Source organism: Octodon degus, unplaced genomic scaffold, assembly GCF_000260255.1.
Source record: "Octodon degus isolate 3935 unplaced genomic scaffold, OctDeg1.0 scaffold00029, whole genome shotgun sequence".
NCBI classification, from domain to species: Eukaryota; Metazoa; Chordata; class Mammalia; order Rodentia; family Octodontidae; genus Octodon; species Octodon degus.
The window spans coordinates 2,032,045-2,055,791 of record NW_004524605.1 but is presented as its reverse complement, the minus strand read 5'-3'; the positions used below and the strand labels follow the sequence as shown (position 1 = coordinate 2,055,791).

Genomic DNA, 23,747 nt, shown 5'->3' with positions numbered 1-23,747 from the left:
TAAAAAATTCCAAAGATTTTCTGTCTAAAGTACACAGAAGAACTCAAAGTTATCTGAAATCCCCTTAATATCCAATTATGAATTCTGTAAAGAAAAATTCTGTCTCATAGACTGAACACCTTTTTTTTTTTTTTAAACTAAATTAACATTTGGTAATTTAGTAAATTTAATGGGAAAACAACTAGGAAAAACATACATAAGCAAAACTTCTGTTAACCAAACAAATTTCTGGAAATTTAAGGAAAGAAATTATTGTCAGCACACACTGCTTCATAATAGCCTTAATTTCACAAGCTGGGGTTTGAGCATTTGCTAAAGATATCTATCAGGTAATTTCAAGATTCCTCAGGACTTGGCATTACACACTAGAATCTAAAAGGCTGAGCTAAGCCTCTATGTCAGGGCTGGGGTCACCCGCCTACTATGCATGATACCTAGGTTTGATCTCTTAACACCACAAACCCAAACAAAAAATTAAAATCTCAGTCATTAAAATCTATTTTTATGTCTGACTCATCACCCTAGGAAAACATGACTTTCCAAGATGACTTTTCTGCCAGAAGTTAATGTGAAATGAAGGGTGCACAAGGCTTTATTAAAGCACCTGTCCTAATGAACATGCTGGACACCTTTGCATGACCCTAACTGATCCCCACTGGCATCACCCAAGCAAAACAACACACAAGGGCTCATCTTCTATAGGCTTTGGTTTCCGGTATCTATCTGTCCAGAGGAACAATCACAGTTATTTAGGCTCCAATTTTGGGGTATACAAAGAATATTCACTTAAGAATATATAGTAGTCAAGATTTCCTTTTACTCAAAACAAAACAAAAAGCACTCCGAAGTTGACCTCCATGTACAAAAGATAAGATCAATCACATTTATCACTTAACACAAAGATATTCCAAAGGCCTTTAAAATGGCAATCTCAAAAAGAAAAAAATGATTTTTAACTTTTATATTTCATTATCAAGACCATACTTACATAACAAGGCAATTATGCTACCTATATAAAACATACAGTATTTACACTTAACTGTACAAAATAATTTAATGTTTATAAAAATATCAGAATGTTTAGTTGACTGACACAGTCTTAAAGAAATCTCTTCTAGAGAAGCATATAGTAAGACCACTGACTTTCATTTCTTTTTTAATAAGTCAAAGAAAGGATGCTGTAATGCTTCATCCAAGGTAATTCTTTTAGTTGGATCATACTCTAACATTCTTCGAACCAGGTCAAATAGCTTCTCATGTTCTTCATCATGACTGAGCATAAATTCCTAGGGGAAAAATAGTCTCATTAAAAAAGATTCTAGTAACGTAAATAAATGTTGTTTGTTAGTGTTAACTTTTTCCCTTTTACCTTTAGGGGCTTGCAACGTCTCCTAACATATCTACCAGCAGAACTATGTTCATCCCAGTCTAGCTGGTTATGGTGAAAATATTTGCGTTTCCTACAAGGAAAAACAAGTCTGGATTAGGAAATAACAGAAGATCTACATCTTCACCCCAAATGGGACAGGGGACAAATCAAGGTACAGCATCTCTAGGACACAAGATACGTACCTACCTACAATGCTTAAAAAAACCTCTAAACAGCAAAACATGACACTTATGCATCTTGCTTTGGCTTCCACTCCCTTAGACTTAACATCCCAACTAAGTTCTTCCCTAAACACCATACATGGTTTAGTGTAAAAGTGACAGCTTTAAACAGAGGTTCCTGAATCCATTTATTCTGATTTCTAGAGCTGGAATGGGACTAGAAATCTTGAAACCCGAGTTGACTACCCTGGTGAAGCTGAGCACAGATCCACAGTAGTACCTTGTCCAAGGACATATAACTGGTTAGCAGGAAATTCCAACTTACTATGACTCCAAAAGGTAAGCTCCTTCATAGTCTCTTACTTTTCCATTAACACAGGAAAACATTTATACAAAGTTTACCTTAAGTATGAAAAACCCCACCATTTCATTATTAGATCACAAGGTAAACACTGAACTGTATTTTGAAAACATGACTTCAAGGGGTAGGATGTATTATAGTGCCACCAGTTCAGAAAACCAAAAACATCAATGTAGTGCTTGGGGACAATTCTAGGTCTTCTGTAGTTTGGAGAGGGGAGACTACACATACCCAGCAAAAGACTTTATTCTTCACACATACCTTGTTTTCTGAATCATGTGTGCTGGGATGGGTCCTAGTATCCGCTCCATCATGGCCAGGTGCTCTTTACTATCGTGAGTCTAAAACAATGTAGATATAAGGGATCTGAAACACTATTTCCTACATGCACCTTAAAAGAGCATATAGGAATTTAATACTGTGCTGATACAGAAAGACTAGACTGTCCAGCTACAATATTTCCACACACAGTTCCCCGAAGAAGGAACAAAACTGAATAAACTGTGTCATCTGGTACAAATGCAGTAAAAGTCTCTTAGGTGGATTAGTAGAATCTGATAGCAATCGGCACCTATCATAACTTGTTCAATGTAAATCAGAATGTTCATCTTCCTTCTTTCTTTGTCCTTCTTGAACTAAGGAATAGGTGAAGATCACCAGCAAACTGCTGCTTCATTTAATCAGCTGCTCAATCAAAGTTAACCTCTACCCAACGAACGGCACTTACAAAGTTCCACATACATCCAATGCAATGCAAATACACCCCAAATAACTCTCCCAACAATCCTCAGCTATGCATGTGGGAATGTGAGCTTAACAATGCTAACACACTAGCTCCAGCTCATATAGCTCATGAATGAGGAAACGTCAGCTATAACCCCAAATCAAAGTTCATATTCTTAACGCAGCAGTAATTAATGTAGCTTTAGCAAAAGAAGAATAGATGAGAATTGCTAAAACACAACTGACGTGAATGGCAGGTTTCTAGAGCAGAAGCTGGCAACCTTTTCCATGACCGAGGCTAACAGTAAACATGTGATTTGGCTGCTCACAACATTGTTTTTTGTAGGGCTGAGGGTTGAACCCAGGCCCTACCCTTTCACATACTACTAGGCAAGTGACCTACTATTCTGTATTTCCATTCTCTTAATTCTTTTTAAAAACAATCACCAGACACAACTTCACTATGGGGCACAGTTCACCAACCCTTGTTCTAGACAGCAAAGCTTATGCAATACTTTCTAAATCTAAACACTTTCTACAATGCCTGGAGCACTGAGCCCTCAAAATGTCAGTAATTCATAACAAATAATCTAACTTCATATTTAAAAAGTTTTTAGTTTAATGTTATTTTATAGGACGGAATGAAAATAAATATACACATCTCAAATTAATGTTAATCTGAGTGACCTGAGTGACTTATAATTTCAAATCATTTGAAGTATCTGTTTTAACTGAGTCAAAATGAAAATTATGAGCTACTTTTTCTTGACCCTGTTGCTCACTACCATAAATCCTGACACCACCTGTCAGAACTGGTGGATAACCATGGTTCTAGACTTTAAGCCTGTCTACCAATCCAAGAGTACTTTCAACAGATTTCTACAAGTCAGCCAAAAACAGAAGCGTAGTGAAGGGCCCACAGTGAACCTGTACTTGTGTGATAGCACCCACGTGGCTCTTAGCTCTGCTTCTCTGTCCCTGCATTGTTGTAACTTCCAGTCAACCTTAACTAGCTGAGAACTCCACAAAGGAAAACTAACAATGCATCACCTGGACCACATCACAGCTATATTTACTCTCCAGTAGTTGCATACTAAAGGCTTTAAGACTTTTACATGTAAGTAAAATCACCAGGGAAGAAAGGGAACCAAACTGTGTTACTTTTGTTGTGCCAATTAAAAACTACTTCAAAAATTCAGACCAGGGATAAATGTTCAGCAGCATTAATGTCTGCCTGGCAAGTGCAAGGTCCCTAATTCAACTCCCAGTACTGCAAATAAATAAATAAATAAATAAATAAACCAATAAACACATCAACTATCAACAATTACCACTGTCACTTCATAAATGGGACATGTTAATAGTAGGAGGGATAATCTCTAAATAAAGACTAGAATGGCAACTCTATAAAACCATTTTCACCTTAGGCCAGTCTACATTTGGAAACTATTTTCTTCAAGGATAAAATAAATATCAAAGTAGACAAAAGTCCCTGACTGCTGCCATCACCTTCACACAACAGCGCGTCCTTTCCTCCTCTGCATTCACATACTACTGCTTCTTCCTTCACATGCTTATCACACTGCAGGCCTGAATGGCTTCTCTGCCTGGACCCCTACACTTTTTATACACTGTTCCTTGTCTTCTGCACGACCTTCTTGAGGATAGAGATGCTATTTACTAAGAACTTAGAAATACCCAAGACAATATATAAATGCCGAATACTTAGAAAGTAAAATAGTTATCTGAATTCTTCTATAAATAAGAAAATGATACTCAAATGTTGAGAAAATCAAAACTAGCCATATCTAAAATTTTTTTTTTGGGGGGGGGGGCAGAACTCAAGATTGAACTCAGGCCCTTGCCAGGCAAGTGCTTATTCTACTGAGCCATCTCCCCGGCCCCCATGTTTAATTTTTTAAAACATTTACACTAATGTAAATACATGGAGCTCCATTAAAAAAAAAAAAAGAGAGAGAATATAAGACACTATGAGCTATACAAGAAGCTTGTATTTTTTATTTTTTTAATGTATTTAGTACAGGGTCTATAGGGTCTCACTAGACAGATCAGACTCCTAGTGATCTTCCTGTTTTCAGCCTCCCAAGTGCTGGGATTACAGGAGTGCACCACCATACCCAGTCTCAAATGCAGTCTCACTGCGCCCTGGGGACAGGGCCGGCACAGCAAGCTGGGGATTGAACCCTGGTTCCTGTGCCTGGGCTCTTTAGTGTGCTGAGCTATCTGGCTGGCCCTAAAAACCTTGTATTAAAGATGTCAATTACATGTTAAATAAGGTATGACCATTCACTAACAGTAAATTTCATTTAACTGTGGTTTTAGAGAAGATGACAATTTGTGTACGTTTTAATCTCAAAAATGATATATGGCAAGTTTTCAAAAAGGAAACTAAAATTTAACATGCTTTTAACACTTAGGGGCTGATGAGATGGCTCAGTGGTCTAAAGCACCTACTTAGAACAAACTTAGCAAAGTACAGGGACCGAGGTTCAATCCCCCAGCACCACATGCCAGCCAGCTCTGCCCCCTGGTGGGCGGAGCTGGCCACACACACAAAAAAATAAATAAAATTAACTAATTAAAAAAAACACTTAGAATTCATCATGAATTATTAAATAAAATGAGATACATACCTGAAAGACTGTGAATCCAAGGTAATATTCAATAAGAATGCAACCTATGCTCCAAACATCACAAGGCTGAGACCAACCTAGAGCTATTTAAAACAAACATAAAACACCTTACTGTGTAACAACTTTTAAATGGAAACCCACTAATTCCTTCCCTACAGGGGTATGCTCTTTACAGTCTATTTGGAGAACATAATACATTACAAGTTACTCTCAGAATGATCACACAGTATGATTCATTTTATATAAAAATAGTTAACTGAGAGAGAGCATCTTATATGCAGTGAAAGGGACTAGCATTCCATAATGTCCTCATAAGAGGGGCCAGCAACACTACTCCTAAAACTATTATGCTTCAGGCATGCTACATCCAGGAATTTCTACATTACTGCAAACAATAGGTCTGCAATTACCTCAAAACATAATTACTTAACCCTTATCAAATGCAACTGGCTTGATAAGTGAGTTTAGTTCTTCCACTGAAAATACTAAAAGTTATATAAAAATTGTAATAGAAATAAGTAGTTTTTTGTAACAAGTAAGCAGACATTATAGATTCAAATTCATAGACAGGGAGATAGAGATACACACACTTCGGGTTGTATATACATTATCATATGTACTTTCTCCTTCACAATTTTCAATGCTAATACTAATTGGAAATGGACAATATGCCTAACCTTCTTAAACTTAAATTTAGTTGCAAAGAACAAGTTCTAGACATTTTAATCTTTACATTTGATCTTAGCCAAAAGGCCGAGAAGTGATGTCATTTTAATCTTTTAAAGACTGAGTATTTAGTAAATCAGTAAACAACCTTCTTTAAAAGGTTTTTATTGGGCCAGGGAGATAGCTCAGTAGAATAAACGCCTGCCTGGCAAGCTCAGGGTCCTGAGTCCAATCCCCGGTATCTCAAATAAAAATTTATTAATAAATAAAGATTTTCATTCACTTTCTGTAACATTACTGGAGTTAAAGACCAAAAAAGCAATATATTCAAAGGCCCTGACTACACCCATCATTTCTGTTGGCCTCCAGTGTCCATCTGCAATTGAAAACAAGGAGATTATGGTGTTGACTTGTCAATACACACAGAGCCTACAAACACTAGAACCTAAGACCTCAGATAAGAAGTTTTCTTCAACCATGCCCATTTTCTTGGCACTGTATCGGTTTCCACCAGGTGACTGTAACCATCTACAGCATTCAGTCCCACTCTTGGACAAGTCATTTCTGATGCTCACCCAATTCCACATCCCTTTCCCCACCCCGTCCCAATCTTACCCATTTACTATCAACATTTAAGATAACTTGCCTTCCCTGTTGTAGTACTCACAAGTTATATCTTCCCCTCTGTCCTAATTCTGCCTTCACCCTCAGGAATACTCCACAAGCAGACAAGAAATCCTATTCTGCATACCTTTCACATTCCTTTTCCTCAAGGCTAAAGACCCCAATCTCTGAGTTTTACCCACTCTCCCCTTGGCTATTAGAACTATAGAACTACTTCTCATTAGCACCTGATATAAACTTCTCCCATCATCTCCTTTCTAATCTTCTTGACCTTTATCTACTCTGAACCAAGAGTCTGCCAATCAAGCCGTTAACATTTTTACCAGAATCACACTTTCGTGATAGGTACCTAAATAGGTACTTAAGAAACTTTGAAATCACATTGCTATGATACACTTAGCTAAAGCTACTCTTCTGTATCACTTAGGATTAACATGGGTTATCTAGTGGTATCACAAATGGCAACACATTTTTATCAGCCAGAAAAATAGTTCTATTAATGTTCACACATTTTTTAGAAACACAGAAAATGTTTTTGTATACCACTAAGGAAACTATTCTAGCCATGCCTTTCCCCACCCCAATAATAGCTGTAAGGAATAAAAACCTCTTCAGTTATAAGTAGTCTAGTGCCTACTGACCCAAGATAACCTCTGGAGCTCTGTAGTGCCGTGTGGACACCAAAGTACTATGATGTTCATCATCATACGTTGCACTTCCAAAGTCCACAACTTTGATATCTGTGTTTTTCAGTGTGCGTTCATCGCGTTTCTAGAGAAAAAACAATTGAATACACATGAAACTCACTAGCAGCACAAAATATTCTAAAATACTACTAAAAAAAAAAAACTTATCAGGGTTTTCTTTCTTTTTTTTTAATAGTGCTGAGGACTGAAGCCTGGGCCTTACACACGCTAGGCCAATGTTCTACCACTGAGCTACAACCCCAGCTCTGGTCCTTTTGTGGCTAAACATAAGGATACAATGAGGTTTGGAAGTAAAATCCCTCAAAGATTACCAAGTAAAATTAATTTTAAAGACAACCATCAAGATTAAAACAAGTCTTTAACTTACCATTTTAGAATTATATTTGACTATATAGTCCGACTTCACAAATAAAATATTTTCAGGTTTCAGATCTGTATGGGTTAATTTATTATGATGCAAAACTACAAAGAGAGCAAAAAGACATTATTAGTTTCACTTATACATGTAACTGGTACTGAAAGGGGTGACAGGGGATTAGCAATGGATATAGTGGTCCAAAGAGCTTTTATCTTTGCCCGTATTATGTATGTTTTTCATGACAAGTTTTTTTTTGTTTTGTTTTCCATTTTATGTATTTGGTACAGGGTCTCACTACGCAGTTCAGCCTCCCCAGTGCTGGGACTACAGGCATGAGCCACTATGCTGGGTCTCAGTGGCCAGTTCGGCACGCCCTGGTATTGAACCCTAGTCCCTGCACTTGCCAAAGCAGGAGCTTAGTCCATTGAGTTTTGATGCTGCTTAAATAACAAAAATTTCTTGTGTGTATAAAGATATGCCCAGTATACTTACAATTTATTGACTGGCAGATCTGATATGCCATCTGCCTGATGTGATCAATCTGAAATGGCAGAAAGCTGTTTTCCTTAATGAAGTCATAGGTACTGAGTCCCAGCAGTTCAAACACGATACAAACATGACCATGATGATCAAACCATTCTAACATCTGGACACATCGACTAAAAGAGATCAAAATAATAACTGAGTTCACAGCATTTTGACTACTCCAAGTAATACGGTGGGCTCATGACTCAAATGTATACTCACAAGACACTATTGGGATCTGTACTGTTCAAGTGCTCCAATACCTGGATTTCTGAACGAGCTGCCTCACGATAACGGCCTACATTTTTTACAATCTTCACAGCTACATGTAAGCCATCCCTAAAAATCACAGTTAAGATAAGTATATTAGGGGTTTGATCCCCAGCAACAATGCCCCGCCAGCCCAGCCCCTGGGCACAATGAGCCAGCCACCCAGACCGGCCATAGTGGTGCACGCCTGTAATCCCAGTGCTGGGAGGGCTGAAAACTGGAGGATCACTGCAAGTCTGAGCTGTCTAGTGAGACCCTGTACCAAGTACATAAAAAAAAAAAAGAATATTTTAAAAGTCCAGGAGTGGGTTAAAGCCAGGAATTCTTCAATCTATAATTTTAATTACCAATTCCTCTGTTGTTTTTCCAAAATAATTTTCTGGAGTATAACAAACTCCATTTAATTTTCTAACAAAGCATATATGATGCAAGTCATTCCTCAATACTTACAAATTTTAATGTGTACTCCTAAAATTTTACACTTACCCAGGCTTTACAGAATATATATATATTACATATTCATTTATATGAAGATATAAACCAAGGATAAGTAAGTTACTGTTGAAAGCTTTTATTCACTCATTTTGCAAGCTAGACCTACTTGGTGTCATGCAATGTATAAGTATGAATGATAAAAAACATGGGTATGTCTTTATATGCCTCACAGTCTAATGGCAGACAGGTGAACAACAGATTTCATCACAGAAGAGGTAAAGCCCTATTAAAACATGCATTGAAACAACTATTTACAACACAGAACTGAGTAAAGAACAATAGCTGTGAAACCATCCGATTGGGAGGGAAATGAAACATTCAGCAAAGACAGCATCTCCAAGTCATCAAGCCAAGCATATGCTTTGTGCATTCACTGGCAAGAACAGAGGAAGAACTAGTTCAGATCAGTGGGCTTCAGAACTGTGGCCAGCAGCATAAGCACCTGCCTGGTAAGCACATGGGCCTAAGTTCACTGGTGCAAAAAAAAAAAGACTGTGGCATTTTCAAGACTATTTTGCAAAAAGTATAGTACCATGAATAATCTGAGGAAAACTATTTTGAAATCAACTTTCTTTTCTACACCTGATGAGTTAGCACACAAACCTTTCTTAATTTTAGATACTTTCATTTTACAGAAGAAAACTTCCTAGGGTATGAAACATCTTTGGGGGATCAAGAAACAAACATAACAGCTGTGTAGCAAAACTCTCCACGGCTAATGATTTCTAGTACATGCTTTTAAAGTCCTAGTGAAGGTAAGCCTTGATAAACCATCAGCCATGTTTTTTGATGTTATCTTCCTGACATTTGGTGCTGACCTCAAGACAAAAACAACTACAACTGTCATGCCTGGGAAGGAGAGAGAACACTTGCCTAACACGCAAAAGGCCCAGATGAAATCCTCAGCATTACCCCATCCAAACCAAAACCACAGGCAAACTTCTACTCCCACCTATCTCAGGATCTATGGATATAAAAACAAAATATGGAGCTCGGCACATGGTACATGCTTGTATCAGCACTCAGGAAGCCCGAGCACTATAGTATGATCACCATGAGTTCAAGGCCAGCCTAAAACTGTACAGCAAGCCCCTGTCTCTTAAAAAAAAAAAAAAAAAAAAAGACAGGAAAAAAAAAAAAACGACAATGTGGGGCAGTGAGGTATTTATCTATAGATACGTGTAGTCACTTTGTATAGGTCACTATCATCCCAATAAAAGATACGTATCAATTTTTTTTAGGTATAATAAGTGTAAGAATTTGTATTCCGACCTACTGAATACTATTACTTAGAATACCTTAATTAAATATTCACAAACTAAGAGTCTTAGAAAATTTTAAACGAGTTCTAATGGAACACAACTGGTAAAATGTAAGACTTGGACATTAGCTGGCAAAATCTGAAGTATGACATGTACACACACAGAATGATAAAGACTGTTAAATGATTCAACATGTAGGGAATCTGGCTAAAGATTCTAGGAACTCTTTGAACTATTATTTTTACAACTTTTCTGTGAATCAAAGTATTTCCATGTATTATAAAATTCATCTAATATTCACATTTTTGTTGCAGAGATGGATAATAACAAGATATTCTTTAGAAAAACTGGAATGAAGAGCTGCAGAGATAGCTCAGCGGTCTAAGTGCCTGCCTAGGCAAGTGCAAGGACCCAGGTTTGACCCTGACACCACATGCCACGTCAGCCTCATCAAGCCAACCACTGAAAGCAGGCACGGTGGCGTATGTCTGCAATGTCAGCATTGGGGAGACTGAAACAAGAGGATCACTATGAGTCTGAGCTGCATAGTGAGACCCTGTACAAAATACATAAAGTTAAAAAAAAAAAAAAAAAAAGACAAAAAACTGGATTGAAAACAAATTCAAGGCTAAAACTTTTTTTTTCTTTTTTTTGGTATTAGGGCCTCGAATATGCTAGGCAAGTGCTCTACTACTGAGTTACGTGCCCACCCCAAGGATAAAACACTTCTAAATATGCATTCAAGAGTATTCATGAACGATGCTAAGGATGCTATAGTTAGGACACTAAGATTCCTTCAAGGCTTTACAGGTTGAATTTGGGTTTCAGGGTTCAGCTAGTGAGGAGACAGTGAGGGCTCTCAGGATGGAGAGTTCTTAAACATGGTATTATAATTACATAAATTATTATTGGATGAGCCATAATGAAGAAATACTGATGAGTATGTTAGTAGAGTCCTTTCATAATTCACATATGTAACATTCTTATTACTTCAGATCTAAAGACAGAAGAAAACAAAAGGGAGAAGTCCACTATACTTTAAAGTTCCTTGATGGAAATATGAATTAGAATTCATCTATATATCTAAATTAGCACAGTAATTGAAATACTAGAAGCAATTTATGAAAACGTCAAAAACATTTTGAAAATTTGAGCTGGAATAGAGATGTCATTTACCAAGGGCCTACTGTACTTCATCAGCTTCTTTAGGATAAGACAAGTATTTCTTTTTTCTTTTTCTTTACATATTTAGGACAGGGTTACAGGGTCTCACTGAATAGATCAGACTTGTAGTAATCCTCCTGTTTACAGCCTCCCAAGTTTTGGGATTACAGGCACATGCCACCTCACCCAGTCTGGGTCGCCGTCTCAGTGCACCCCCAGGGGTGGGGCCAGCACCATAGGCCTAGGGATCGAACTCCTGGCTCCTGCAGCTGCCTAAGCAGGGGCTTTAATCCACTGAGCTATTTGGCCGGCCCAAGACAAGTATTTCTATCCCAAGCCCATATATGTGCTAAGTGAAGAATTTTTCCTCTGCCTCTCCATGACTCTGGAGAATAAAGACAATTCTTGTGTATGTGTGTGAATTAAAGTGATAAAGCCATGGAGATCCTTGCTTTTCTTTGACTCTCCTGATCAACACAAGTGGAACCTTAAATGGTGTGGCTAACCCACCACCTCAAGAAGTGGCTGTGGCCCTTTTGCTCATGCCAGGTCTTCCTTTCAGATTCTTCATCTGAACTGCACGACTGGATTCCTGGTCCATGCTCCTAGCGTCAGTCCTTACTTCACACTCGCTTCCAGCTGCATGTGACTAGCACTCTGTATGAAACTTGCCTAGCTTTTCCCACTGCTCTTGGCCAGGGACAAAGAGTTCTTACAGTGTTATGCTGAGTTCTTTCTTACACGGTACTGTGATATTTATATCAAGAATTAGGGAGGTAAGAGTTTTGCTCGATTTATATGGCTCTTCAGTAACATTTTAATTTACCAAGCATACAGTCCTAATAATGTAACCAGGAGGGCAAAATGGAACTTTGCTTCATCATCCTTCTCATAGGAGACTACTGAACACCGGACAGAGACAGTTTGAACTAGCTTTAAAGAAGGCCTTTTAGGGGGCTGGAGAGATGGCTCAGTAGAATAAGCACTTCCCTGACAAGCCCAAGGGTCTGAGTTCAATCCCCGGTTTGGCAAAAAAAAAAAAAAAAAAAAGGCCTTTTTCCTTTTCACCAAATGACAGGCAAAAGAACCTGAGCTTACAGACCTCAGCAGCTGGTAACACTACTGTCTATTAAACTGTGTATGATTACAAACCCAGACAAAAAAAAAAAAAAAAAAAAAAAAAAAAAAAAATTAAGTTGAGATAAACTGGCCCCCATACCTCCAAAACAAAGGTTTTTTTTTTTTTGGGGGGGGGTTGTTTTTAATTTGTATTTATAACAAACTGGAAGTGACCTTTTAAAGTTTTCTTTTTCTTTCTTTTTTTTTTAATGGTACTGGGGACTGAACTCAGGACCCTGCACTTGCCAGGCAAGCGCTTATTCTACTGAGTCATCTCCCTGTACCTGGAAATGACCTTTTAAACTACTTTAATTTACGATTTAAAAAAATTCAGTTGTCACTTTAGAAATGTTCCATTTCAGTAAGTTGAAGGGATTTACTTAGTAAAAAAAGTAAGTGATCATTTGATACAGACCAAATCACCTCTATCAAAGCAAAATACAGGTCTTGGAGGAAAAGGGCAAAAGCATAAAGGATCAAATAGGTTATACTTTATTATGAAGAATTCAAAAGCGTGGCATTGGTGAAGCAGGAGGATCACCTTGTATTCCATGCCTACCTGGCATACATAGTGAATGCAAAGCTAACTTCCATCCATCTCAAAAACACACACAAAAAAAGAATTTAGAATCACTGGGTACAGAGTGGCTATTCAAAAGGCTGAGACAGAAAGATCTTAAGTTCAAGGCCAGCCTGGGCAATTTAGTGAAATACTGGGAGTTGGGCGCTAAGGACGAAGCTTAGTTGTGGAGTACTTGTCTACCTCGTATATAGAACCACCAAAAAAAGAATGAAGAAAAAAAGATTTTGGCTTTTTATTTTATAGGCCTTAAGTAACTTCTTTACAGTTTAGAAAGCTAACATTAGCTGGGTGTGGTGGTACAGGCCTATTGTCCCAGCACTCAGATCTTGACAAGTTGGGAGGTCAGCCTGGACTATATAATGGAGGCCAACTTGGGCTCCTTGAGATCAAGGTCAGACTGAGCTACATGGTAAGACCATTTCAAAAAGAAAGAGCACGAGAGGAGACAGAGAGAATGCGTGCACGCAAGATTCCCCAGCATGCTGTGCCAGCCCTGCCCTGGCGCACGCTGAGGTGGCCACTGAGACTAGCATGGTGGTACACGCCTCTAATCGCAGTGCTGGGCAGACTGAAAACAGGAGCACTACAAGTCCAAGCTGAGCTGTGCAGTGAGACCCTGTATCAAATACAGAAAGCAAGCAAGCAAGCAGAAAAGAAAGCTAACTCTAATATCCAAATTTATATATGCTTTACTGTTAATGCAATCCAGAAGTATCTTAATCTTTATACAGCTATGGACCCTCGCTGTGGGAAAAACTTCCACTTGCACTCAGGAGGCTGAGGCAGGACTGCCATGAATTTGAGGTCAGCCAGAGTTACAACAGTGAATTCAAAACCAGCCTAACAGAAACAGCAAGACCTCATCTCCAAAAAAGCCTGGATAGCCCATCACACAAATGTAATCATGGTAAATAAATATATCTTAAGAAATTTCCTTGAATATCTCAAGAAAACATGCAGCTATCACCTAAAATATATCACCTAAATTATAAATTTTTCTGTATCAAAATCAGAATATTCAAAAAAGAAACTTACATGCCATGATCAATGCACTCTACAACTTTGCCAAAGGCCCCTTCACCCAAAGTGTCCACGATTTCATCTACAGTGAAGGAGAGAAAATGAGGTATAAGTATCTGAGTACAGATTATCTAGTTATTCAAACAATGAATGCTTAAGTGTGGAATAGTTTCAAATGATCTCTATCAAAGCATAACTAAGGTTTCAGCGCTCAAATTATTTTATTTTCAGCTGCTACAAAAACAATTAGATAGAGCTATCTTTCTTGCTCTAATTTCAAATTCCACTGATTAATTTGGAACTTTAGAAATATTTAAATTCTACAGAAAAGAAGAAATACAAAAGAACAAACAAACCCACAAAAAACAAAACAAAAAAGCAATGAAGAGTTCTTTAGCCCCCCGCTGACAAACTATTCTTAAAAAGATTATTCTGTCTGCAAAGTTTAAAAGTGTTGAAAAATATTCTATACATCTTGCTCTTAGAACGTCTCCACTTTGACAGATCAGATGACCCTCCTCATCATCCTCTATACTCCTGGGTCTTTTCCTTCGGTGGCTCTTCTGGAACGGCAAGTGGGCAGCACCAAGATCGTCCAGCCAATCAATATATCAGAGTGAATTCAGGGCAGAATACGCAATTCATTCAGCGGGGAGATATTCAGGCATTCAGATAAGCACCAGGCCACGAACAGTTGGCAGGAGCAATTTCAAATTCAGTCCCCAGAAATTCACAGGGCACAGTTTATGTTACAGAAGAAAAACATGGCAAGGAACAGATTTTCAGATAAGATACTTAAAGTGGCAATAGAAAAAAAAACAACACAATTGACTCTTTAAAATACTGATTAATTGAAGTCTGAAATTTAATGAATGCAATGTCATGATTTACTTATCTCTAGCTATACTTATGCATATGCTGCGAGTTGAAATATCTAGTTTGTCAGAAAAATTGCTTTAAAATGTCAAAATTAGCTGAAATTGTTCATATTTAGCATTATTTTAAAATATACATGTTTAAAGAAAGAAAAATAAACACTAGATAATTTCAATGATCGATCTACTAACAGCTAGTTTAACTGAAAACTTGGGAAAGAAAAGTGATGCCAAGTTTACAGATTAAATAAGTGAAAATGGTTTTTAAAAGGGCTGTCTTTCCTACTCAGCATCCATTTTCACAACTTCAACACAATTAGCTGTTCACAAGATGCGCTGTATTGTGAAACTACAGTATATATAAACAACATTTAAGTATCTGACAGTGCACCCTTTCGTATTTGTTGCTAAACATCAGCAAAGGTTTCTTTCAAAGTAAAAAATGTTTAAGTTGAAAGAAAAGATAGGTGCTTCATTTTTTCTTATACATACATAAATGCAAAAATATTTTCATCATAATTAACAAATGCATGGTCTGGCCTGCAGAATCTGAGTAAACGTGAGCAGTGAGAGCTAGCTATTAAATACACAGATCAGCTCTAAAAATGTGGATATTTCCTCCAAGAATTCAAGTAATACAATACTTTCAAACAGCATTACGTAAAAAATTTTAGAAACTTAATGGTCCTTAAGAGATTTACACACAAATAAAAATTCACTCAGAATAAAAAAATCAATCATACCGAACGTGACTGATGGCTTGAACAGTGTCTATTACGCTTCCTTTTAGGGCTGCTTCTCCTGCTTCGGACTGAGGATTTACTGCAGTGGATCCGATAAGCACTTTCAATGTCTCTGTGATAATGTCTAGGAACGTATCCTTCACAGTAGTCACTCCTGTATTCATCTATGTATCTCCGGTCCCGATAATCTCTCTCATTCAAGGACCTTGCTTCTAAATAATGACTGCAAACACATTAAAGAAGGTCAAATTATTCTCTGCTCTGTGAAATATCAAGCTTCAAATAAAACACTCAGATTCCTTGGTTTAAACAGCTAACTCAATAAAAGAAAAAAATGCAAATTGGTGAGTTAAAATTTATACTTATCTCACAAAATTTAACTTTAACCAACAAGCAAATGTGTCCATATTCTCCATTGTAAAATCTGTAGTCAAGCACTTCACATGAAAGAACAAAACTTGAGTCAAATTCTATTGTGTCTGCTTAAATGTTTTTACCTTCTGAACAAAGTTAAAACCAAAAATTCACAAAACTGCTCTCCAGCCCTTTCCTCTCTTGTAGAGCCACTCACAATCAGAGGCAGGCAAAACAGGATTCCCTTCTTTCAATGGAAATGCATTTTAGATATCCCAGCACACAGAGAATTCTTCCATGGAAAGTATATTAAGAGATTCAAGGAGCCTTAAGTGCAATCCAGCCCTTTTATTATTATACTGCTAAGACCTAATAGGCCATGGTCACAAAGCACGTTAGTGACAAAAACTGAAGATGTTTTCAAACCTATTATACAGTACCTCCTCTGTTCATCTAGCCTTCTGTTTCTCTTGTTTGAAAAGACAACATAGTTTTTGAGGACTAGTGTGCTGAAAACATCTAAAGCATACCCCATGCAAGTGAAAGAGACATTGTACTGCCTGCCTGTGATTACAAAAGCCCCACCACCCTTTGTACTTCCAATTTCCTGCTTGAGAAATAAAAATACAACCAAAAACAGCATTATCTAGGTGCCACTGTGCTTGGATCCACAGATCCTTTTGAGAATCTGATAAAAGCTATGGACTCTCTTCCTCAAGGAAACACAAATGCATAAACAAAACTTAGCAAGTAATTTCACTGAGGTCATAGACCTTATAAGTCAATAGATCCCAGTTAAGTAGCCTTAATCTGATGGGAAAAAAAGAACGCGGATTCAATTGGCCCAGTTTCCCGTCCCCTCTCTACCTGGGATGAGTGTCCTCTTCGACAGAGTGCGAAGCTTCAAGAGGGATGCACATGGAGCACTGGGGGAGAGAGGGGACACCTGCCCAGTCAGACAAATCAGCTACAATAATCCTGACAAGCAATGGAGTGACAGATGTTGCCTACATTGCCCTCACCAACCCTTTTACGTTCCCCAGAGTATGTTGTTTTTCTTTCCCCCAGGATGCTGGTTGAGGGCGAAACAAAGAAACATTCCTTGAAACTACCACCAACAGCTTTCCTCTAATTCAGGCCAGGGAGATACAAGAACCCTGCCCATTCCCCCATGTCAGTCTAAGTTTTAGCTTCTGGACAACTGTATTTAGGGTTAAGATCATGGATTGAAACTGTCAGAGATACCCACAAAGAGAAATTACTAGTCAAAGGCTTCCTGTTTAACTCTCTTCAGAAATCTCTTCCGTGAAAGTCCAAAAGTAAAAAAAAAAAGTCATCTTTAGTTGAAATACTGCATAAAATTGGAGCTACTTTTTATCCAAAAGCAATTTGTAGAAAACATAGGTGATATACGAGTACACTAAAAAGATGACCTTTTCAATCTAAAATGACCAAAGCTTAAAGATTATATAAACAGGCTGTGCAGAGGGTACACAGAATGAACAGAGTAATTTTTTAAAATATTCACTGACGGTCTAGTGAATATTTTACTGTAATCTTTCAAAAAGGCCCAAACTAAAAGGGCATGAAGGTTCATTTTTACTTCCACGCAGGTCCTGTGGGAATTTTTAAAAAAGAAATCATGTAAGGCAAGGTTCCCACCAACAAATAATATTGAGATTACTGTAGTCACATAAAAATACAATCCATGGCCAGCCAAATAGCTCACCAGATTAATGTGCCTCTTTAGGCAGGCAGAGGCTGGGGAATTCACCCGCCTGCCATTCTGGTGTGACACCGCCCCCCCGGGCATGCTGAGTGGGAGATTGAGACTGGGAATGGCTGCGCACACCTGTAATCCCAGCACTGGGGAGGCTGAAAAACAGGAGGATCACTAGAGTCCAATCTGTGTAGCGAGACCTTGTAGACCCTGTACTAAAAAAAAAAAAAAAAAAAAAAAAATTCCAACAACACAGCAAAACAATGAAAGATCGAATATAACTGTTTAACAGAAAATGAACTCAATCTGCTTCAGAAAAAACCCCAAGAAATACAGCTGCATCTCAAAGGGAAGCCAGATTTGGGCAATGTGAGCAATAGAAAATTACAAGGCAGAAGAATGGTTTATCACCATCTTCTATTTTATAGCACAGTAAGTCACAAAAGCTTAATGGACTTGTCTACACATTACTCAGGAAAAAGTAGACAATTCCAAGAAAAGCAATTTTCATCCAGGGGAATAAAGACTAATTCTCTAGTTGAGAAATTGGGCTAAGGAATATTTCTTTAAAATGGTCTATTTAATAATGATGAATATGCAGTTATTAAAAATTACATTCCTCGCACCAAATCTAAAAAACCCTGCATTTTAAACATACTATTTTATAATAAAATTAGGGAATCAATGGCTTAAGACTTGATATTTTGTAAGTTTTGATCTCAATATATAAATGTGGCATTTATAGTCACCTTAATCTTCCTAATATTGTATCCAGAACAGATTAAGCCTGTTGGACCAACTCAGGCTACTGCCAAGAGCAAATAATTTTGCAATATATGTGACAATGGGTTAAAATAATACATGATGCAAAGTTCTTATTTAAATTAAGTAAAAAAAAAAAAACACTAATAGAACAAAATAATTTTTAAGAACATTCTAATGGCCCAAAAATATATCAGTCAACAAATTACTGAGAAATTTTAAAGTTCAACAGAGCAAATTATGTTTTGAGACATGAGTGTGCATGAAGGAACATACTACAGACACAGGACCTGGTATAATCAATACAAAAGGAATGTAAATGCACAGCAAAACTTCTCAACAGTTCATACCCATTAACTTGAAAATGCCTCTGGGAATCTGTTTTCACAGGAATAACAGAGGCAAAGATTTGTGTATTTTAAAAAAGAAATCAGAATTTACATTCAAATAATGAACCACTAGCATCCTAAGTCTACCTTCTACTTTTCTGCATTTTGAATTTTTTAGTTATTTTATAAAAACTACTCTCAAAGTTTTTAATTTTCAAAATGAACCATGAAATATTCTGGATTATGGTGAACAATTAACCATTAAACATGTCTGATGCCAGTCAAAGAGGAAGGCACTGGCCTGGTAGGTAACTAAACTCAGATTGTATTTCTATGTAGTAAAACTGAATATAACAAACTCTACACTCAAACTGCTTCCTTTCCACATATACAATGTACAATACACTTATGAATAACTAGTGCTGTGATGTCAAGCCTTGGGAGTACTCTGCACTTAATAATGGAACACACATGTTACTTTTACACAGTAATTAGCTATGGTCACTGAGACCCTGCCATAACCTGACCTTATGTAATGCTTGATAAGGCAGGACTAGCACGCACTGAGTATAAAAACACTCATTTGGCAGAACAAGTCTGTTTTAGCAGACTTGGGAATAGGAAAAAATTAAATTTTTTTTTTTTTTTTAAAGTAACCAGCTGGCTAATTTAGAAAGTATTCTGGTAAAGTCCCAAAGGAACAGCCATACAAACAAGGAGAAACACAGAGCCAACAAAACCAAGGAGAAAGGGAAATTAATGGAAGACATAAATCTACTCAGCCTTTTAAAATATATTCTAAATAGATGTATTATCTCCAAATTTTATACCAGTAAGAATGTAGCAGTAAGACAGGACACATGTGATTATAAAATTTTATTGAAGCCCTTTCCTAAATTACCTCTGTAAACAAATAGCTTGAAGAATAAAGTAAGCTTCTAAAAATCAGACATATCCACTGTCTTATTCTATAAATATAACCTGTAAGTACTAATCCCAATGTACTTTTGAACATTCCCAAATCGTACATGCTGATTTTTTCATCAGAATGAAGTACCCCCTCCAATAACATATCTCCCTCCTCTATATAAATTAAATACATTCATTGGGCTTTCTATTATCACTACTCACCCCCAAACTATGTTACTGGCAGCTGTGTTCAACATGCATGGTGCTGGGGATAGAACCAAAGGCTTCACATATACTAGGTAAGTCTTCTACCACCGAGTGCCCCCACTCCTACATATATTTCCATACTGATTAGCTGTCTCTCCTGCTCCCAGGCAGACACGTATTGAGAACAGGAACTGAGTCTTATTTACAGCTATAGCTTTGGCACCTACTGAGGCTAGCTTCTAATATGTAATCAACTCATATTTTTAAAAATGAATAAACATTGACTGAAACATAAAATAACTTGAGACATGAAAGCTATTAAGCAAGTGGTAAACTATATAACTAAAACTATATAACTAAAATGCTACTAAGTTCAAGAGTAATTTACCAATCAGATTCTTTAAACTGGTGATGTGGTTTACAATGCCTATTCTCCTGGGTACTACTGTGAGATCTCCTCTTCCGTTTGTGACTTCCACGGTAGCTTTCATGTCCCCAGCTTTCTCTGCTATCCCAATCAGGACAGTGAGTTCGTTTGGAATGCCGCATCTGTTAAAAGGGAAGAAAAAAGTTGTACAAGTTAAAGATGGATTGTGTTAAGTAAATATAATTACAGATACACAGCACTTGGGTCAAAGGTCTCTAAATTTGTGTGTATGTGTGGGCGTGAGCAGGGTTTCACTATGCAGCTCCCTCCAAAAAAAAAAGTCAAAAAAATATGGGCCTGGGAGATGACTCAGTGGAATAAGCACTTCCCTGGCAAGCGCAAGGGCCTGAGTTCAATCCCCAGGTCTGAAGGAAAAAAAAAAAAAAGTCACTATGCAGCTCAAACTCGTAGTGATCCTGTTTTCAGCCTCCCCAGTGTTGGGATTAAAGGCATGCACCACCACGCCCAGACTCAGTTGCCAGGCCAGCCTGGCATGTGGTGCCAGGGATCGAACCTTGGTCCCCACACTTGCCTAGGAAAGCACTTAGTCCACTGAGCTATCTCACTGGCCCTAAAGGGTCTCAAGGGTTGGCCAGATAGCTCAGTGGATTAAAGCACCTGGGCAAGGTTCAACCTCCAGCCTGCTGTATTGGCCCCACCCCCAAGAACACTGGAAATTGAGACTGGATGTGGTGGCGTACACCTATAATCCCAGCACTTTAGGAGGCTGAAAAACAAGAGGATCACTAGGAGTCCAATCTGTGTAGTCAGACTTTGTAGACCCCGTACTAAATACATTTAAAATAAAAAATTAAATAAAGTAAAAGAACCCGGACTAGTTCTTGGCTTGCTGCTTGTTTTCAAGGAAGCATTATCTGGCCTATCAAAATTTTTTAAAAGGGCCAACAAAACAAAACAAATTTTTTTTTTTTTTTTTTGCAGTACTAGGGATTGAACTTGGGCCCTGTGCTTGCCAGGCTGGGGCTTAGGCCACTGAACTATCTCCCTAGAAACAAAACAAATCTTAAAGCCCTATGTAGACAATAATAATTTCCTACAAATTAATAATTCTGTCACCTATTTACAATGATTTTCTAATAAGGTTATCAGTATGCTCTCTTTAAAAACTATCAAATGTTAAAACATGAGCTGGCCTAAATATCATGTCCTGCAGCTTTGGCAAAATTAATACAAATTGCTAAGGTGAGAAGACCATTTAGGAATACTAAATATGGGAAAGGACTACAGATTAATATAAAGAATTTCCCTCAAAAGGACCTTTTTTTCTCAAACTCTGTAGAGTTTAAGAAAATTTAGAAATTTGAGTTTCTCTAAATTTCAAAAGGACTCCAAGCTTTGAAAATAACACAGAAGGTAGAACACACTATTTAACAAAGAGTGAAGGGGAGCCAAAAAGTGGTCATCTTTTTTTTCAAGACAGGGTCACTATGAAGCTCATGTAGGCCGTAAGCTCACTTTGTACTCAGGATGGTCTTGAACTCACAAGGATCTTGTTGATCCTCCTGCCTTTGCCTCCTGAGTGCTGGGATTACAGGCGTGCATCACCACGCCCAGCATTAAAAAGTGCTCATCTTGAATGCATTTCTTTCTACCTAACAAATTTATTTACAGATCACCCTTCAGTTTTTCTCAAATTTAACAGATCTGTAATGTCTCTGAAAAAGAAACCAATCTTTGAGGCAACCAACAGACAAGAATCCACAGAGGCATAGTCACAGGACATGAGACAATGAAGGTAACAATTCCCAGACTTCCATCTACACTCTTCTACATACAGCCTGGATGCCTTCCAGGATCAGTGTGTTCAAGCAATTTAACCTGCTCTCCCTCAAACTTTGCTAAACAAAAGTGAATTTAAATGCCAAAAATTTCACATCTCAAAGGGCAGGCCAGATACCTGAGCGCCCGTTTAGGCAGGCCCAAGGATTAGGGGTCAATCTCTGGCATGCCATGCTGGCCCTGCCCCAGGGCATGCTGAGAGAATGACTGTGACTGGGTGTGGTGGCGCCCACCTGTAATCCCAGCACTTGGGAGGCTGAAAACAGGAGGATCACTAGGAGTCCAATCTATGTAATGAGACCCTGTAGACTCTGCACTAATAAAAAAATGTTTTTGAAAACCCTTAGCAAAGGAACTGAGAAAAGCTAAAATGAAACAAAACCAATTTCTACATTCAGCCTCCCAAAGTAAGTGAAAAATAAGCGAACAAATCCAGTAAAATTTTAAATAATTTCAAATAGATTAAGAGCTTTGAAATGAGGCTTGCTCAATCCTCCTGGGAGGTTTTTCCCTAAAAAAATTTATATCAAGCATTCAGATTTTTTGTCAGTTTGACCATGGAACCCAGGACCTCCCAGTAAGAGCATTCTATCACTGAGCTATATCCCTAGCCCAAATACTCAAATACTGTACTTTAATTCTCTTGATGATTCAAGATCTAGGTCCATTAAGACAATGTGACCTCTCTTACTTTAAGAAGGCACTTATCAAGCCAAATGAAAATCCTAAAACTTATTACCATCCAGGTGTGATACGTTCACCTCAACATGCAGAAGTTAAAATAAATAGAGGGCAGGGAGATAGCTCAGTAGAATAAGCACTTGCCTGGCAAGCGCAGAGTCCTGAGTTCAACCCCTGGTACCGAAAAAAAAAATTAATAATAATAATACAAATTTACCTGGTTGGGGGGGGACAAGCTTTCTCTAAAAGAGCTTATTTTTTTTTTTTCTACTTCTCATGGAATTGTTTGTTCCACTACCAAAACTGTATTTTAACCTCCGGAAGAGCTCAGCTTGATTAAACATCCCCCACTCCAGCTGGTGCCCTTCTTGGGGAGAGAACCACGGCCTTCACAGCTTTGCTAAGCACATGCTCTACCAGGGCAAAAATAAGTAGGTTCTCGGTGAGAGCCCAAAATCGTGTTTGTCGAGTCAGATTCCTAGTTAAAATTCAATTCAGGCGTCGGTCCCGGCGCCGTAAGCCCCGCCCGCCCGCCCGCTCCCTCCCCCCCTCCCTAGGCAGGACAAGACTCCTGGGCCTAGCTCTGGGTAAGGTTCATTCCTTCACACACCAAAACGCGGTAATATTACCTCAAGTTGGTTTTTAAATAACTACAGGCTAGAATTACATCATATTGCAAAGCTACCACCGGGGCTGCGTACATCGGCTGCGGGGCACGCACGTTGGCGGCCGGCTCGCGCCGCCGTTCCAAGGCCTCGCAGTACTCGACAGCCTCACGCTCGGACGTGGCTCCACAGCCCCGGGCAGGCGAGCGGCGGCCGCAGGAGCGAGGCCCCGGGCGCGCAGGCCGGCCCCGCG

The 23,747-nt window shown here is 38.3% G+C and overlaps 1 protein-coding gene across 3 annotated transcripts in view; it reads right to left on the bottom strand.

Moving 5' to 3' along the window:
- Positions 1 to 798: 798 nt before the first annotated feature.
- Clk4 (CDC like kinase 4) overlaps positions 799 to 23,747 on the bottom strand; it is a 23,429-nt gene continuing 480 nt past the window's right edge. Inside the window, exons 1-13 of one of the 3 annotated variants that reach the window (XM_023713104.1) lie at positions 20,370 to 20,459; positions 16,922 to 16,980; positions 15,701 to 15,923; positions 14,555 to 14,645; positions 14,098 to 14,164; positions 8,392 to 8,508; positions 8,137 to 8,303; positions 7,654 to 7,748; positions 7,221 to 7,350; positions 5,290 to 5,372; positions 2,174 to 2,253; positions 1,370 to 1,460; positions 804 to 1,286 (exon numbers count right to left, since the gene is read on the bottom strand). In XM_023713104.1, the coding sequence (XP_023568872.1) occupies positions 1,146 to 1,286; positions 1,370 to 1,460; positions 2,174 to 2,253; positions 5,290 to 5,372; positions 7,221 to 7,350; positions 7,654 to 7,748; positions 8,137 to 8,303; positions 8,392 to 8,508; positions 14,098 to 14,164; positions 14,555 to 14,645; positions 15,701 to 15,923; positions 16,922 to 16,974 (1,338 nt within the window). In that variant the 5' untranslated portion in view covers positions 16,975 to 16,980; positions 20,370 to 20,459 and the 3' untranslated portion in view covers positions 804 to 1,145. Of the gene's footprint in view, positions 1,287 to 1,369; positions 1,461 to 2,173; positions 2,254 to 5,289; positions 5,373 to 7,220; positions 7,351 to 7,653; positions 7,749 to 8,136; positions 8,304 to 8,391; positions 8,509 to 14,097; positions 14,165 to 14,554; positions 14,646 to 15,700; positions 15,924 to 16,921; positions 16,981 to 20,369; positions 20,531 to 23,747 lie in introns of those variants that run through there. The other 2 variants (XM_004629306.2, XM_023713105.1) reach the window with 2 other exon arrangements.